This window comes from Podarcis raffonei, chromosome 16 (assembly GCF_027172205.1).
Source record: "Podarcis raffonei isolate rPodRaf1 chromosome 16, rPodRaf1.pri, whole genome shotgun sequence".
Taxonomy (NCBI): domain Eukaryota; kingdom Metazoa; phylum Chordata; class Lepidosauria; order Squamata; family Lacertidae; genus Podarcis; species Podarcis raffonei.
The window spans coordinates 1668041-1686693 of NC_070617.1; the positions used below are offsets into that span (position 1 = coordinate 1668041).

The 18653-nt window shown below is 44.9% G+C and overlaps 2 protein-coding genes across 2 annotated transcripts in view; both read left to right on the top strand.

The window, feature by feature from the left end:
• The window catches only part of LOC128403388 (SLAM family member 6-like), a 58514-nt gene that overhangs the window by 24320 nt on the left and 15541 nt on the right, over positions 1-18653 (top strand). The window contains exon 2 of the mRNA XM_053368117.1: positions 1710-2054. Coding sequence (XP_053224092.1) covers positions 1710-2054 — 345 coding nt within the window. The remainder of the gene's footprint in view (positions 1-1709; positions 2055-18653) is intronic.
• Positions 12812-18647, top strand: LOC128403390 (CD48 antigen-like). The gene is made up of 6 exons (XM_053368121.1): positions 12812-13052; positions 14962-15303; positions 15449-15748; positions 16629-16754; positions 16894-16994; positions 17917-18647. Exons 1-6 carry the CDS (start codon positions 12980-12982, stop codon positions 18001-18003), a joined length of 1029 nt encoding a protein of 342 aa, XP_053224096.1. The 5' UTR covers positions 12812-12979; the 3' UTR covers positions 18004-18647.

The following is an 18653-nucleotide window of genomic DNA, read 5'->3' on the forward strand; positions in this document are numbered from 1 at the left end:
TGTGATGTGGCCTCGCGGTTTTAAAAGCCTGGCTCAGGCTGAACTGGTGCCACTGATAACTCCGGGCATGCAAATGGCACAATTTCTTAGGACAATAAGTAGCATCAGAAGACTCTTTTGGACCTTACCAGGGTCTCATCTTCTAGAGGAGAAGAAAGACTGCACACTCAATCGGGGCAAGCAACAATCGGGGTTCCTGGGGGTCGCAGTTTGTTCTGATTTAGAGCTATAGAGTGGGACTTACCTGGGAAAGGAGCGCGCAAGTGGGAAACCGCTGAGACCCCGACTTTCTAGGCGCAGGACAAGAGGAAGTGTGGGCGAGCCCTTGTACGAAAGGCATTGGACTGAAAACAAAGCTCTCTTCGCTCCTGGCCAAAATGATTGTGAAAGTCCCGAGCAGAAGCCTCCTGGCTATCCTTCTCTTTGCTCCATGGATCTGTACTTCATTTGGTAAGTCCTTGGGAGAGGGAGGAAACTCATTGCAAATGCCGTCTTTTGTGAAGGGGAAATAATTGGCCAAGGGGAGGCTGGTGCCATTTCTCTTAGGTAGTGTTGAGCATAAGCTTTCCTCTTGGTGAACCACCTTCTCATTGCAAGCATCACCAAGTAGGCATCTCCTTCTATGTCCTCCCGCTTTCTGGAATAGCTCCTCTGTGCCCTGCTCATTCCCCCTGGGCAGGAAAGAAGCAGCCTCTGGGTCTCCTGCCTCCTCAGGATATGTGGGGAGCAAGGAAGGGGTGGCTCTGCTCCATAATCTCACCCCCCCTTTCTTCCCATTCAAAGTCCTCTTCCTCAAATGCTTCAAGCTTCTAGTCTGAGTTCTCAGAGTTCTTCAGAGTTCTCAGAAGGTATAGGGGCACTTGCTCAAAAAAGGCTTCACCCCATGCCCTGGGAACCTACCCCCCAATAAGCTGCATTGTACCCCACAGGTCATTACTATAGTGCAGGGGTCAGCAAACTTTCTCAGCAGGGGGCCAGTCCACTGTCCCTCAGACCTTGTGGGGGGCTGGACTTTTTTTGGGGGGGGATGAATGGATTCCTATGCCCCACAAATAACCCAGAAATGCATTTTAAATAAAAGGACACATTCTACTCATGTAAAAACACACTGATTCCCGAACCATCTGCAGGCTGGATTGAGACTGCGAATGGGCCGGATCCAGCCCCCGGGCCTTAGTTTGCCTACCCATGCTATAGTATATGTGTGGGGTGTGTGTCTGTATATTTGCCTGCAAAGGGCCCTCTTCCATCCCTAACTCTCCCAAAAATAGGATATAGAGTAAGGTCACCAGATTTTTTTCCAATGAATCCAGGGACACTTTTCAACTTCAATGGATTTTGTCAGGGGATTGTTTTGTAAATCCGGGGACTGTCCCTGGGAAACAGGGACATCTGGTAACCTTAATTTAGATCAGCTTCCCAATGTATCCAACATATGTCTTCTCAGAGCCTAATTGCAGCACAGATCTAGCTATCTCTTCCCAACCCTCTCACTGCCCTGCCACCAGGAATAGAAGGGTATTTCAAGGCAATGTGGAAGGGGTGATGCTAAACTCGGTTGCCTCAGAGTAAGCCCATTAGATTCACTAAGGCTTGCTTCTGAGTAGACATGCAAGGTAGTTCTAGGTCTTTTTTATCTTCCAAATTGGCTCAAAGCTATTTCAGTATTTCCTCACCTATTTCCCCCCTCTCTCACCCACCCCAAATAGGAAGTTTAAGTCATGGAATGGATAATCCAATATATCAGGTGAATGGAATCATGGGAGAATCAGTCTTGTTTCCTGTAAATGTATCTTCAGCAGTAACAGTGGAGAAAATGGAATGGGACTTTTACCCACAAAGCGGTGGCCTGGGCTATTGGCTGGGGGAATTCAGCCACGGGAAACTGGAGCACCCAAGTCCCACCGACCGGTTTGGACAACGGCTAGACATGGTGAACGAGACAACACTGAGGATCAAAGACCTGGAGTTGGATGATGGTGGGATCTACAATGCTCGCATCTGGTTTACTAAGGCACAGTTTCAAGAACAGAGTTTCAGCCTCATGGTCTATGGTAAGTAACTAGTTTCACTGTCTGAATGCAGAGGAGAGCTACACAGATGATAAAGGGGAAAGTTGAGGGAGCTGGGTGTCTTTGGCCTGAAGGAGCGTCTCCACCCCCATCATTCTGCCCAGACACTGAGGTCCAGCTCTGAGGGCCTTCTGGAGGTCCCCTCACTGCGAGAATCAAGTTTACAGGGAACCAGGCAGAGGGCCTTCTCGGTGGTGGCACCCACCCTGTGGAACGCCCTCCCACCAGATGTCAAAGAGAAAAACAACTACCAGACTTTTAGAAGACATCTGAAGATAGCCCTCTTTAGGGAAGCTTTTAATGTCTGATGCATTACTGTATTTTAATATTGTGTTGGAAGCTGCCCAGAGTGGCTGGGGAAGCCCAGCCAGATGGGTGGGGAAAGATGAAGAAGAAGAAGAAGAAGAAGAAGAAGAAGAAGAAGAAGAAGAAGAAGAAGAAGAAGAAGAAGGGGCTGAAAGGCATTGGTGTAGCCAAGGTGGTGGGGGCAAGGGGGCAGCTGCCCCACATATGAAGTAAAACAATAGAAATACTTAACTGATCTATCATGTTGGTTCTGCCCCCCCTAACAAAAGTCCCCCCCCCATAAAAACCCTGGCTACACCCATGCTGATATTTGAAGGGCTGTCACATGGAAGCTGGAACAAGCTTGTTCTCTGCTGCTCTAGATGATAGGTCCCAAACCAATGAATTTAAATGATAAGAAAGGAGATTTCTACTAAATGTAGCTGTGATGCCTGCATTGCAAGCAGCTGGATTACATGACTCTTGTATTTTATTATAATGGAATAGGATTGACAGCGTTTGGCCGGTTTCTGACAGGCATAAGGTGCAAACATCACATCTTTCCCATTTCTCTTCAAACAGAGCCCGTGCCAGAACTTCAGATTCTCCCCAGAGACGTCTCCAACAGCTCAGGCATATGTGATGTAACCCTGCAATGTCAGGTGTCTGGAAAGGGGGAATTTGACATCTCCTGGAAAAGAGGGGAACCCCTCAGAGACTTAGGAGATGGCTTGGACGGGTACCAGATCTCTGACAATGGAACCAGTCTCCAGTTGTGGTGGCCCAACGCCGGTGACTCCACTTTCACCTGCCTGGTCAGAAATCCCATTGGAGAGAAGGACATCTCCTTCAGCTTGCTCAGCATCTGCCCAACTGATGATGAAGGTCAGTAATTTATGGCACCTTCCTCCAAACGATGCATTGCACCCCTTTACCCCATCACCCCATATCGCTGCTTGGGGTTGTGAATATATTGGGGCAGGGACAAGGCAGCAGTGGAGGGTCCATTCATGTCTTTGAGGAGTGGGACTCCCAGCCACAAGAATTTGGAAATCTAAGAAGAGGATGTGTTTTTAGAATTAAGAGGTAGAGGGACGCGGGTGGCACTGTGGGTTAAACCACAGAGCCTAGGACTTGCTGATCAGAAGGTTGGTGGTTCGAATCCCCGCGACGGGGTGAGCTCCCGTTGCTCGGTCCCTGCTCCTGCCAACCTAGCAGTTCGAAAGGACGTCAAAGTGCAAGTAGATAAATAGGTACCGCTCCGGCGGGAAGGTTAACAGCATTTCCCTGCACTGCTCGGGTTCGCCAGAAGCGGCTTAGTCCTGCTGGCCACATGACCCGGAAGTTGTACGCCGGCTCCCTCGGCCAATAAAGCAAGATGAGCGCCACAACCCCAGAGTCGGCCAAGACTGGACCTAATGGTCAGGGGTCCCTTTACCTTTACCTTTACAGTGGTAGAGCCCCTGCTTTGTTTGCAAGAAGGTCTCAGGTCCAATCCCTTTGGAATCTTCAGGCAGGGCTAGGAATAATAATAATAATAATAATATCTATTATTTATACCACGCCCATCTGGCTGCGTTTCCCCAGCCACTCTGGGTGGCTTTCAACAAAAGATTAAAAATACATTAAAACATCAGTCATTAAAAACTTCCCTAAACAGGGCTGCCTTCAGATGTCTTCTAAACTTCAGATAGTTGTTCATTTCTTTGACATCTGATGGGAGGGAGTTCCACAGGGCGGGCACCACCACCAAGAAGGCCCTCTGCCTGGTTCCCTGTAACTTGGCTTCTCACAGTGAGAGAACTGCCAGAAGGCCCTCGGAGCTGGACCTCAGTGTCCGGGCAGAACAATGGGAGTGGAGATGCTCCTTCAGGTATACTTGGCCGAGGCCTTTTAGGGCTTTGAAGGTCAGCACCAACACTTTGAATTTGCTTGGAAATGTACTGGGACCCAATGTAGGTCTTTCAAGACCGGTGTTATGTGGTCTCAGCTGCCATTTCCAGTCACCAGTCTAGCTGCCACATTCTGGATTAGTTGTATTTTCTGGGTCACCTTCAAAGGTAACCCCACGTAGAGCGCATTGGAGTAGTCCAAGCGGGAGATAACTAGAGCATGCGTCACTCTGGCAAGACAATCTGCAGGCAGGTAGGGTCTCATCCCTACGTTTCAGATGGAGCTGGTAGACAGCTGCCCTGGACACAGAATTGACCTGTGCCTCCATGGACAGCTGTGAGTCCAAAATGACTCCCAGGCTGCGCACCTGGTCCTTCAGGGGCACAGTTGTCCCATTCAGGACCAGGGAGTCCCCCACACCCACCTGCCCCCTGTCCCCCCAAAACAGTACTTCTGTCTTGTCCCCTACCCTAAACCTGGGGAGTCTCTACCAGTCAGTGTAGGCTATATTAAGCTAGATAGACCCAATGGTCTGAGTCAGTACAGGGCAGCTTCCTATGACGGATATCTTCAAGACTCTGGTTTACGTGCTATTCCTACCATGGAGATGAATGCATATCCCAGATTAAAGGATGATCTCCCGATCATAAAGTTTGACTCTGCACTTTAGTCACCCTTAGAGTAAACCCATGAGACCAATGAGCTTTTAGGTAGTCATGACTAAATTGGGTGACAGTGCTTTTAAGATGTATTTTCTAAGCCTGACTCACTCAACCCTGTTGAGGCTCTAATGCAGGGGCAGTCTGAGTGGAGTCCCCCAGATGTTGCTGGACTCCCAAGGTCCCATCATCCCTGACCTGCTGGTTGCTGAGGATGATGGGAGTTGGAGTCCAACAGCATTGGGAGGGCTACAGGTCGCCTTCCGCTCCCCTGATGCCTCTTTGGAGTCACCCACCCCTTTAAACCCATCTCCAAGTGCCAGATTAAAATTCTGTGCCAGAGTAACCCAGGGAAACCTCGAATTAAGTCTATAAAAGTGGAACTTGTTGGCATAGAGCCAGTGTGGTGTAGTGGTTAGAGAGTTGGACCTGAGAGACCCAAGTTCAAATCCCTACATGGCCATGAAGCTCACTGTGTGACCTTGAGCCAGTCACTAATCCACCTCACAGTTTGCTATTTATTAATTTTTTTGCATCCCCCCTTTTCCTTTTTTTAAAAATTGGTTCTCACATATTACATTACAATACAGATGTACCAAAGCCAACACCATTTCCTCCCCATACATTTACATTTCTATTTCCTCAATCCATCATATTATTCTTTTCTCCTTCCTCCCACTTCACTCCGCCCCCACTCAATGTCCTCCACATTATACAATTTACAATAATCTTTGCATTCTACAACCTTCTCAAATCATCTATATATTCCCTTACTAATTTTTCTTCTGTCCAGTACTTCACATTTTAATCTAGGCATATTAGCATAGCTTTTTTTGAGCAATATTTTGCCATATATTCATCAAAGCATTTCCACTCCTTTTAAATTTTTTGATTCGACTGATTTATTATAGCAGTTAATTTTGCCAAAATTAAATATTCATTTAGGTTACAAATCCATTCCTCCTTTGTGGGTATAATTTGTGACTTCCACCTAGCAGCAATCATTATTCTAGCAGCTGTACTTGCATATAGAAAAATTCTCTCCCCCTGTGGTATCTTATCATCTATCAATCCAAGGAGATATGTTTCTGGTTTCTTTGTTATTGATATTTTCAACATCTTCTTTGGTTCTTTGTGGAAGGTAAAGGTAAAGGGACCCCTGACCATTAGGTCCAGTCATGGCCTACTCTGGGGTTGCGGTGCTCATTTCGCTTTATTGGCTGAGGGAGCCGGCATACAGCTTCTGGGTCATGTGGCCAGCAGGACTAAGCCGCTTCTGGTGAACCAGAGCAGCGCACGGAAACGCCGTTTACCTTCCCGCCGGAGCGGTACCTCTTTATCTACTTGCACTTTGACGTGCTTTTGAACTGCTAGGTGGGCAGGAGCAAGGACCGAGCAACGGGAGCTCACCTCGTCGCGGGGATTCGAACTGCTGACCTTCTGATCAGCAAGTCCTAGGCTCTGTGGTTTAACCCACAACGCCACCCACTTCCCGTTCTTTGTGTACTACTATCCAAAATTTCTTATTTTACTCACACCTCCACCACATATGTATTGTTGTTCCTATTTCTCCAACACATCTCCAACAGAGGTTGGATTTCAATTTGTATATCTTTGCCAACTTAACCTTACATTTTGCTACTGTGCTATATCTCAACGGACTCTTACAGGTAGTCAGCAGAGACTCTGGTGGATGATCTGCCTTCCCATCAGCTTCATTTTAATTCTGGCATGTTCTGTAATAATATGGAAGAGGAAATACATATTTAAAAAGAGGTAGGAACATCTCTATTAATCTGTGACTATGGAATTTCCTCCCTGTTCATATAAGTCATAGAAGTCTTTTGACGCATGTGTTACTCTTATTTCTTCACATGATGATCTTATTCACTGTTTATTTGAATTTTAATACTGAATGATATATTGTTTTTAAACATGTCATATACTACATAGGTAATTTTAAGTTGAACAGTATATACATCTGCCTAATAAGCAAACAACGTGTTTCATTTTACACTCTGCAGAAATTGCCTCCACAATTCCAGAGAACCAGCACTCTCCTGCATCACAACAGACAATGAGGAACGTCCCCAAAGTTGGGCATGAGCAGGTGAGATGAGTGTGGAACTGAATGAAAGGAAGGTGACTTGATATAGCAATGGGAGTGTTTCATTTGTTTGGGGGCCACTTAATGCTTATAAAATTATTAACACATTTTTTAAAAAAATAAAATAAAAAGCAGGTTACAAAATGGTGAGAGTATTAAGCCACAACCTCACCTACCTCCTAATCAACCCATTGATAAGGGTTGCACTCATTTTATTTATTGCATATATTGTATTTCCAGCCCAACTTTTTTGCCAAAGAGCTCAAGGTGAAGTAAGTGGCTCTCCCTCTCGTCACTCAATCTGTGAAGTGGATTATATATTATTATAAAATTTATATACCACCCTATAACCAGAGGTCTCAGGCCGGTTCACAGAAAAGATCATGAAATAGAAAATCAAAATAAGAACGATAACCCAATAACACCCCCCTCAAGGCACTGAGAGGCTATGACTGGCCCCCAAGGACACAGTCAGTGAGGTTCATGGTCAAGTGGGAGGATTTGAACTCTGACCTCCCAAGTCCTAGTCTGACACTAAAACCACTTTACCACACTGGTTCTCTTAGAGAAGCCATAATTTAAGAAATCTCATGTTAAGGGTAATGGCTTATGATCAAAGCAATACAGTATTTATTTATTTAACCATCCATCTAGACCAGCAGTTCTCAACCTGTGGGTCCCCAGATGTTGTTGGACTACAGCTCCCATCATCCCTGAGCTCTTGCCTTGCTAGCTAGGGGTGATGGGAGTTGTAGTTCAACAACATTTGGGGACCCACAGGTGGAGAAAGGCTGATCTAAACTAAGGTTACCAGATTTTTTCCAATGAATCTGGGGACACTTTTCAACTTCAATGGATTTTTTATGGGGACTGATTTGTAAATCCGGGGACTGTCCCCGAGAAACAGGGACGTCTGGTAACCTTAATCTAGACCCTTTTTTAAAAAAACCCTCAAATCCTCTTTAAAGAGTTCCTCGTTAGGCTGTTACAGGCTACTCTGAGACCCCCCACATTCAGTGCTTATGGTCAGACATGAGGCAGAAATTTCCACAAGCATTTCTTCATGTTCTGGCAGTAAAAGAAATGCAACAATAATAACCATGTGCATAGCCGTGGGGAGGGGGCAGTTGCTCCCCTCTAAACCAAGTAACTAAATAAAAAACCACTTAACTAAAAGTAGAAATAATCAGAGTATTTGAAACTGAAATGCTCACTGAGGTCATGTGAATGTTGTTGTGGAGCAACTGGAAACCCAACTGAGCAATAGACAGAACTAGACAGAGGAGGATGACAGACAGGATCATGCCCTGATAATGCACAGAATGACAAAGGATTTTTGTTTTTGTTTTCCTACAGTGGAGGAACAAGGACATTGCCTCTGAGTATGTGCAGAGTGTTTTTGAAACCTTTCTCTGCTCTCACTCCTGCTTCCTGTCCACAACAACACCCCCTTCCCAGAACACCGGAACCACACGGCATACAGAGAAAGAAAGGCCTTTTATATGAAGAATTGAAGGGGGGAGCATGCAAAGGGGAGGCTGTGGCTTTGATGTTTGTTTGTCTGAGCAGGTAACACCGAGCCAGCCTATAAAGAGGATTGCTGAGGAACACTGAGGCACTTGAGCTCTCATAGCAGGGGTTTTACAATGGCTGCACTGGTTGCAACTGGTTGCCCGCAGACTGTCTCGCCAGAGTGGCGCATGCTCTAGTTATCTCCCGCTTGGACTACTGCATTGCACTCTACGTGGGGCTACCTTTGAAGGTGACCCGGAAACTGCAATTAACCCAGAATGTGGCAGCTAGACTGGTGACTGGGAGCGGCTGCCAGGACCACATAACACCAGTCTTGAAAGACCTACATTGGCTCCCAGTACGTTTCTGAGCACAATTCAAAGTGTTGGTGCTGGCCTTTAAAGCTCTAAACGGCCTTGGTTCAGTAGACCTGAAGCAGTGTCTCCACCCCCATTGTCCAGCTTGGACACTGAGGTCCAACTCCGAGGGCCTTCTAGCAGTTCCCTCGCTGCGAGAAGTGAGGTTACAGGGAACCAGAGAGAGGGGGCCTTCTCAGTAGTGGCGCCCGCCCTGTTGAATGCCCTCCCTTCAGATGTGAAGGAAATAAGCAGCTATCCTGTCTTTAAAAGACATCTGAAGGCAGCCCTGTTTAGGGAAGTTTTAATATTTAATGCTGTATTGTTTTAACACTCGATTGGGAGCCGCCCAGAGTGGCTGGGGAAACTTAGCCATATGGGCAGGGTATAAATAAAATAATAATAATAATAATAATAATAATAATAATAATAATAATAATAATACAACTTTGTTTCTGGGCACAATACATGATATTCAGTTAGTGTTGAAACTGATGGAGACCCCAAATTTCTGAAAGAGTGGCTTCTTCCCTACAGACCCTCCCAGGTGTTAAGGTCAGCAGAGGGCGCCCTGTTGACAGAAGGGATGTCCAATAATTCCAGTGGAGACAGAGACAGAAGAAGAAATTGCTGGCTTCCACTTCTTTGTCCCATGTCTGGAATGGAGAGCAATTCATTGAATATAACCAGGAGAAACGATTTGCAATTGATTACGGTTCTTTCCTCATTTGCATTGTGTTCCTCTTGCATTGAAAGGATTGGGGTCAGAAAACGTAACGACTTAATGCAATTACGAACGTTACGTTACCAGCAGTGAGACAGTGTAGTTTTGGGTGGAAGATGAACGGCAGTGGAACGGAAATAGTGGTGCAGGCGATAAAGACGAGGCAGGAAGGAAAAGGATGTCTTCCTGCATTCCCACTTGGCAGTTCCACCACTCTCAGAAGCTCAGTGGGTGGTGATGTAGGTGAGCCCCGTTCTATATGGCAGCCCCTGAACTGCAGAACTCCTTTCTGCACTAAAGTGTGCCTTAGCACCTTATTTATTTATTTATTTATTTATTTATTTATTTAGTAAGTACACCGCCCTATACCTGCAGGTCTCAGGATGGTTCACAAGATAAATAGAGAGCCAATGTGGTATAGTGGATAAGAGTGGTGGACTTGTAATCTGATGAACTGGGTTCGCTTCCCCGCTCCTCCACCTGCAGCCGCTGGGTGACCTTGGGCCAGTCACACTTCTCTGAAGTCTCTCAGCCCCACTCACCTCACAGAGTGTTTGTTGTGGGGGAGGAAGGGAAAGAAGATGGTTAGCCGCTTTGAAACTCCTTCGGGTAGTGATAAAGCGGGATATCAAATCCAAACTCTTCTCTTCTTCTAAATAGCTTTGCTGCATAGCTTCATACGCAGAAGATGCATGACTTTCTCCAGGTCTTCCACGGAGAAGTTATTTTGTTTCATACCATCTACCACTTTGCTTGACTCTGTGCTGCTCCACTCTGCCTTGAACAGTTTTGGGTTTTATTGGCTTTTATGTCTTAATACGCTTTTGGTGATCTGTGTTATGTTTTACAATCTATTTATGTACCCTATTTTTTACACTGGTTTATGCTTTAGTTGAAATGCATTTTGATTTATTTATTTATTTTTGTATTCTGCAACATTTTTGTATTTTCGTGTCCAGAACCTGGTGTTGGTTTTATTTTGTATGGTCTAAGCTGCTTTGTGGAATTAGATATATATATATATATATAAAATGTTGAATGAAGCTAAGCGATTTCATTTATAACCACCCCAAAACTGCACACATGCAGTCACACGTTCCTAACAGATACAGTTCAGATGCACACATCAGACAATCGCTTAACACAAATCCTTAACAATGGGATAGACAGGGAAACAGAAACACTGCTAACACAAACAATGAATCAGGCAACCACAAAGCTCTCTCTCTCTCTCTCTCTCACACACACACACACGCACACACAAAGAGACAGAGAGAGAGAGAGAGAGAGAGAGAGAGAGAGAGAGAGAGGAAAGGAAAATCTCATATTCTGAGCATCCTTGCAGTTCTGCCACTTCCTTCTGCTGTGGGCTGGTTGCAACAGCAACAGAAAACAAACTGGGTTGATGGTTTCCAGAGAACCAGAAAGTACAGATAAATGTGTCGAAAGGCAACCAAGGGAGCCGACTCTTGTGTCCACAGCCTGGGACTCCTAGAAATAAGAACATGGACTCAGATGATGCTTTACTAGGTGAAGAAGTCTTGGAGTTACTTCCTGGCTGTCACTGTCACCTCTGTATCCGGCAGCAATTTGGGCACAGAATGAGATGCTGTGGGGGCACCAGACAGGAAACTGGGTTCCGGTTAGGGCTAAGAGATGGCAGTGAAAGATAAGGAGAACAGTGTGTCTGAAGTGGTGGGACAAGGATGCCCAGAAGAACCTCCTGGACCACCAGGGCCTGTAGGGCCAGAGCTTAGACCCTCATGGACATCTTTTCCTGCACCAGAAGAAACCAGATGCCTTCAGCTGCACATCATCAGTCCAGGAGAGCCCCAGGAGGTAGGCTATGGAGTGAAGGAGGAGCTCCCATCTTCAGGCTAGTGGGTTGGCTGCACTGAAGTTCTCACAAGGCAGCAGAGGCATAAAGGCCTCAGTCTCCTCTCCTCTTTTGTTGGAGAAAGGTGCTTGCTCTGAGCTGTCTGTGGTCCTGCAGCCCTTTCCTGCTTTTCCTGTGAGTTCTGGAATCAGACTGGTGGTCTTCCTCCTCCTTCCTCCCTCCCATCTGCCCTAGAGGCATCACCAATCATTTTGGTCTTGTAGATAGATTTTCTCCAGTGGGCAGAATACATACATGCTGCAACTGATTAGTTATTTTGGTTCATTTATATTCCGATTCACATTTCAGCAGAAACTCTAAGCAGTTTAAGGTTCCCAACGACAAAGGAATCAATGCCAGCAATACAATAGAAGTCCCACATTCAAAACCAAGTGATGCTCATCATCATTCCACAATTCAAACAATGTAGTTAAATAAATATCATTAAACCATGTATAACGAAGAACCATGGAAAAAAATCACATAGAAAACATCAAAATATAGCAAGATACATCAAAATGCAATGTAACAGCGAAATATTTCATCATTGATTTTAATTATTTTTGAATGTTTCAAACAGCTGTTTTTAAGCTGCTATGATTGATAAATTTATTACTTTACTCTTGTTTGTAAACCCACTTTGAGTTGTTGGGTTGTTTTGGGGTTTTTTTTCTCAATTAAGTAGTATATAAATTTTATGAATTTGAATATTTTTGAAATCCATAAATATTACTCCCAAATAACAACCATGTAATGCAATCACTGAACCCGCTCACACTACACAAAACTAGTCTCATCACACAACCCCCCACTATTCACAACCATTTTGGTTTACAATAGAATAGAAATATAGTACTTCTTAGAAGCCTACTTTCGGGGGGGGAAGGGGCTTTTGGATATCTGTGCACCCACAGACACCTGTGTTAACACAAGTACAAAGCACTGCAGTGATGGTGGTGCTGTGAAAATAGTAAGTTATCAGCTGTGAATTTCTGTTTGTGGAGGCTTCTGGGGGACATTGTCCCTACCTTGGGTTCAGGAGACCATTCCTCAAAGGTCTCCATATGCCTCTCCCACTGCTATACCTGTGGGAAGGTAGGAAGTTTATCCTGGGCTCACTTCCACACCCTGACCTCCTTTTTTCAACACTCCCCTAGTTTCTATTTTTACCTTCAATTGATCATTTCTTAATGTACAGATCCAGAATGCGCCACATGGTAGCCTGGGTCTAGTTTTCTGGTTTCAGCTGGACTTGGAGGGGTGGCTTGTTGAGCAGCAGTGATCACAAACATCCCAGGGGAAACCAATAAGAAAAAGGGGTGGTGCCTTTGCCTTCGGCCCAACCCAGAAGGGTTGACCCCAAAGGGACAAACCCCTTTGGTGGGCTCTATGTCAGCCACACCGGACACGACTCCTCACCGCCTCCTCTAAAGAAACAAGCGAGCAGCAAAGGATTTGTGTGCAGTGGGAGAGTTCTCCACACCCGAGGCCAGAGATGGCTGTGTTGCGCGCTGGCAAAAGTCTCCAGACCCTTCTTCTATGCTGCACATTAATCTGCTCCTATTCTGGTAAGTTGACCAAGGCTTGCTAAAGCCTTAACACATCGGAATTTTGATGGGGAGTGGGTGTTGAAGGAGGAAACCAGAAATGTATGTTTCCATGCTTTGCAAAGAGGAGATAGACACTTATCAGCTCCATAGCCGCAAGGAGTAACCACGACTTCAGCTTCTGTTCTTTGATCACTTGTAAACCTTTGACAATGGAGCTGTGAAGGTGGAGACCTTTGGTGAATCAAACATCTATTGCTGGAGGAAAAAAGCGAATAGGATGAGGAAAGGCAAGTTGAATGGGCTAGAAATCAGGGGTGGGCTTAGCTGTAGAGTCAGCAGTTTATTGTAAAGCTTGTGTTTCTTTAATTATGCAATATATAAAACTGCACGACTGATAGTTCCCAACCTTTCTCTCTAATTGCGGGGAAATAAAGATGACACAGTTGTAGAATCTTGTTAGATAGAAACATCTTCAGTTTGGCCGAGAAGAATCTTACTAATCTGTCTTTTTAGTTCATTTTCAAGAACAGAACTATGGTTGGGTTTCTTTCTAAGCCTCAAGTCTATAGCAATAAAAATATATTATCTTACTGGGTTGAATGAATGAATGAATGAATAACAATAAAAATATATAATTTGCATTACAAAACATAATATTATTGAAATACTTTGACTTTTCCAAAATGGTAGACCCAGCTTTAATTCCTACCCATCCATGGCCTCTGAGAAAATCCTCTTGAATTTGAATAGACAAAAGGGGTCCCTTTTCCAAAATTCTACTTAGCAAATTTTGCAATCTGGTTCTTAAAATTGAAAGGTTCTCAAATAGCCCCACAACATATAAAATAAAAAATCACAATTAAGTAGAACTCTGAGCAGCAAATATGAAATAAACAGCTGCATCAATAAAAGCAGCATTTTTAGTTCTTTCATGAAATATATTTGAGTGGAAACATGGCAGTTAGAGGTGGAGGAAGAACTCTCCTTTGCTAGGAAATTGTGATTAAAGTCACAAGTGGTTGATCCTGCACGTTTTATTTCTACTTCCATGGTTCACATGGATCAAACTCCTCACATGTAAATAGCAGGATCTAATCAGATTTGTTTTCCTCTCAAGCACTGAAATTAAGAGCTGTCCTCTAGGATGTCATTAGTGAGTTTGATTCGCTTTACTGACTCTCCCTGTTTGTAGCTCGCTTTGTTTTCATAATTGCAGAATTGACATGCTTTGTCCTGAGTCCTGACTACGGTTCAGTCTCAATAGTAGGAAATCACATGGGAGCTAAATCTTTCTGGATGTAGAGAGGATAATGATTCAGCTATCATATAGAGCTGAGCTGGAGGACTCTTTTGGAAGGTACAATTGGCTCGAAAACATAACAGCATTGCTATAAATGCCCTGCAATTTTTAACTCACTGCACTGACTTCTAGTTCATTTCTGTGCTGTTGAAAGAGTTCTAGCTATTTCACTGATGGCATCAACTTCAAATGACAAAGTTTTTAATTCAGATAAGTGCTTCCCAAAGTTTTTTGGGCCAATGCCGCTTGGTTCCAAAAATTCATCCGCAGTGCCCTCTACACCATAAAAAGCATCATTCAGAATAATGATTTGCATGATGTAGAAAATAAGGGAGATAATAACACTACAACATTCAAAACAGTAACAATTAATTACACCTTTATTCAAAATCTAATTAAAACTACTTCAGCAATTCAACAATGATTTAGAATCATAGAACTGTAGAGTTGGGAATAGTTGTTTACAGAACTTCAGAATCTAGCAAAGAGCTTATGTAAATACCAAGATTTACTAAGAATACAGAAGATTATGGGCTTGATTCTGGGCTTCCTGTACGCATCAATGCAGTAGACATATGATTGATTTGCCACCTTTTCCATTCTTTTTCTCTTTTCCTTAAAAAAAAGGTGCTGTAAGCAACTCATCACAGAATCAGACCCTGCATCAGGTGAGCGGGATCCTGGGACGATCCGTCTTGCTTCCTGCCAATGTCTCATCAGCAGAACGATGGGCCTTCATTGAGTGGAACTTTCAGTGGAACGGCATAAGGGTGCAGATTGCTAAGTTCAGGAAACAGAAGCTGGAGCGGCCAGATCCAAATGACAGGTTTGGGCAGAGGATAGAAATTGCCAATGAATCCACACTGAGGATCAAAGATCTGGAGATGGAGGACAGTGGAATATATGGAGTTCGTGTGACATTCAGTACAGGAACGTTGAAAGATCATAAACTCTGCCTCACTGTATATGGTAAGTAATTATTTTGCCATCCTCATCTGTTTCTTGTGGAATTGGCCGTAGGAAGGGACGGAGGAGTGCTGGTTCTATCAAGTTACTGGCATTCTTGGGGAAAGGGGCACAGAGGATGTGTCTTTTTTCATATGTTTTTCAACAGAGCCGATCCCAGAGCCAAAGATTCTCCACAAAGATGTCTCCAAGACTCCAGATGGTTGTAATGTGACCCTACAGTGCCAGGTGCCTGGAAAGAGGGGATTTGATGTATCCTGGAAAAGAGGGGACCCCCTTAGGGACTTAGAAGATGGGTCAGACAGGTACCACCTCACAGAGAACGGCACAGATCTCCACCTGTTCTGGAAGCTCAACTCTTCAGAGCCCACCTACACCTGCCTGGTCACCAATCCAGCCGAACAGAGGAGCAACTCCTTCAACTTGCTTGACGTCTGCAAAACCCACAGTGAGCAAGTCTCCATGTATTTTATCCAGTTTAAACAAAATAGAGATTTCTAAGCAGAGTACATACAATAGAAAATAATTATTAATAATGCACAGATAAAATAAGCATTAGTGGAAAAACTACTCAAAGTATACACAGCTAAATATGTGGCTGGGCACACCTGCAGAAATTTTAAAAAGGTTTTAGCGGGCATCTAAGACAGCAAGGGCTTTTTCTCCAAGGAGCTCCAGGTGGCGTCCATTGTTCTCTCCATCCTTATTTAATCCCATAAGCCTGGGGAGTAGGTTAGGCTAAGAGGCAGTGGCAGGCACCCAAAGTCACCCATTGAGTCCCCTTTGAGGTTCCCAACAATTAATCAGTATATATGAAATATACTTGGAGTCGAGTATGGATTTCATGCTCTTTATTCAGCTCATAGTGGTGAGGAGGAATGGAAGTTCCCCCAGAATGTCTGCTTTATATACATTATTTACACAATGGGCCCCACGTGATTGGCTAATTCCGGGATTCTCCTGTAGGCCAATCAGGTTGCGGATTCACTTCCACCTGGAGCTGGATTGGGTGGCTCCTGTGGACCAATCAGACTGCTGCATTCTGGACCCTATTGTTCTAGGACCAATCAGACTGCTGCATTCTGGACCCTATTCAACTCAGTGCATAACAATATACATTAATGAAGTGAAATAAAATTAAGCCCATAATCTGTGTGTGCTGCCTGGATTGGTTTATAACGATGAGCAGAACCCAAATACTTCCTTAAGAAGAAGAAGAAGAAGAAGCTCATAAAGGCAGGTATTTTTTAACCATGTTTATCCTGGGATGGGGCACAGAGGCAGTTGCTATCAATTATCTCTTGATGGACAGTTGTGGCTCTCTGCAGGTAGCTCTGGATCATCCATGTCAGGTCCTTCACTCTGGTTCGTTGTCACTGTGCCTCTCCTTGTGATGGTAGCAGGTTTGGGGTTCTGGCTATGGAAGAAAAGCAGGACAGCTCTATCTGAAAGAGGTAGGGAATGTCTTCCTTTCCTTGCCCATCTTTGGCCAGCCAGCATAGCCACAAACACCTTTTCCTTCCTTGGTTTCTCCTGCAAGGCAGGCCTTCTCAGTGCAACCAAATAAACTTGTCTAATGTCTCACCCCTACAGCCGTGGCCTCTGTGAGAGGAGAGGAGGGGTACGTCAGTCCTGGGCTTCACTATGCAGAGTTCCCCAAAAGATGGATCCCTTCAGAAGGGGGTGAGAGCCAGGTGAGAGCGAGTTGGTCTGGTATGGTGAGACTAAAACAGAGACACTCAGCACTTGGGGAGCTCTTTAGCTTGAAGAAAAGGTGAGAAAGGAGCGTTTAAAATCATACATGGTTTGGAGAAAGTGGATTGGGATAAATCTGCCCTCAAAACAATAGACCTTGTGGGAAATGAAGGTGGATTTTAGGAGATTCAGGACAGGCAAAACAAAAGACTTCTTCAGTGCCAATGGAACTCACCCTGGCAAAAGGCGGTGAAATTCCATGGGAAAGGAAGATAAGGCTATTGATAGCTACTAGTCACAATATAGGGACGTGGGTGGTGCTGTGGGTAAAACCTCAGCGCCTAGGACTTGCCGATCGCATGGTCGGCGGTTTGAATCCCCGCGGCGGGGTGCGCTCCCGTCGTTCGGTCCCAGCACCTGCCAACCTAGCAGTTCGAAAGCACCCCCGGGTGCAAGTAGATAAATGGGGACCGCTTACCAGCGGGAAGGTAAACGGCGTTCCGTGTGCTGCGCTGGCTCGCCAGATGCAGCTTTGTCACGCTGGCCACGTGACCCGGAAGTGTCTGCGGACAGTGCTGGCTCCCAGCCTATAGAGTGAGATGAGCGCACAACCCTAGAGTCTGGCAAGACTGGCCCGTACGGGCAGGGGTACCTTTACCTTTACCTTAGTCACAATAGCCAGATTTATCTACTCACCCCGGGAGCTTACGATAAAGGGCAGGTAAAAATCTTATGAATGAATGAAGAAAAGAAAAGAAGTTTCTACCTTTTTTTGCCTGATCCCCACTCCTGTCTTACACACACACACACAGCTAATATCTCCTATCTGAAGAGTGGGTCTCCTTCCCTTCTAGCTCTTCTATGTAAACCAACAAAAGATACCCTCTCTATCATCATTTTTCCTTTTCCTTTTCATTTCAGGAAGTCAGTCATCTCTCTGCAACCCCAGACCAGAATCCTGAAACAAATTCTCCAACTATCTACAGCCAGATCCAAACAGATCACTGAAACAAGGTCAAGCTTCAATTATTGGGAGCAAAGGTTGACTGGGCCTTCTTCCATTGTCTCAGCCCTGGAACAGAGAGCTTTTGTGGGGTAGATCTGAATGGAGAGCTGGTGGTCTAGTGGGCAAAAGGTAGACTGGGATCTAGTGGTGGATCTCTGGGTGAACAGCAATGGATCAAAAAGGATTTCTCTGACTCCCAGTTGTTTGACGACAGCAACAACAAAAAGACCAAATGGACAGCCTGATGGAGTAGAGGCCCACAGAGATCAGGATTTCTATAGCTTCTCAGCCAGAGCATTGGACAACCAACTGTCATTCAACCTGACCTACCTCACAGTACTGTTGCAAGAAGAGATGTTGTTGGTGTCCAGCTGTCTTGAGAGACAATGGAGTGCACCTCCGGGGGTGAAGTCACATCACTATGTTAACAGCACCAAAGTGACTTCTCTGGGGTGCAAGCCTGGGCAGTGCATATGGAGGTCATGGGCTGCCCAGATGAATAGACACCCCTCTCAGGTCCAAAGAAGAGCATAGCAATAATCTTCTTAAAACTACAGTCCCAGGGAAAAAAGGTTGCAAGAACATAGTTGTTACTGATCCCTTCTTTCTTATAAATGTTAAAATAAACTTTTGCAATGGCTCAGTTTGCCTT

Coding starts and splice junctions, on each gene's coding strand:
- LOC128403390 (XM_053368121.1), top strand. CDS start 12,980: ATGGCTGTGTTGCGCGCTGGCAAAAGTCTCCAGACCCTTCTTCTATGC. Junction 13,053..14,961: donor ATTAATCTGCTCCTATTCTG/GTAAGTTGACCA, acceptor CTTAAAAAAAAG/GTGCTGTAAGCAACTCATCA. Junction 16,755..16,893: donor GACAGCTCTATCTGAAAGAG/GTAGGGAATGTC, acceptor TCACCCCTACAG/CCGTGGCCTCTGTGAGAGGA.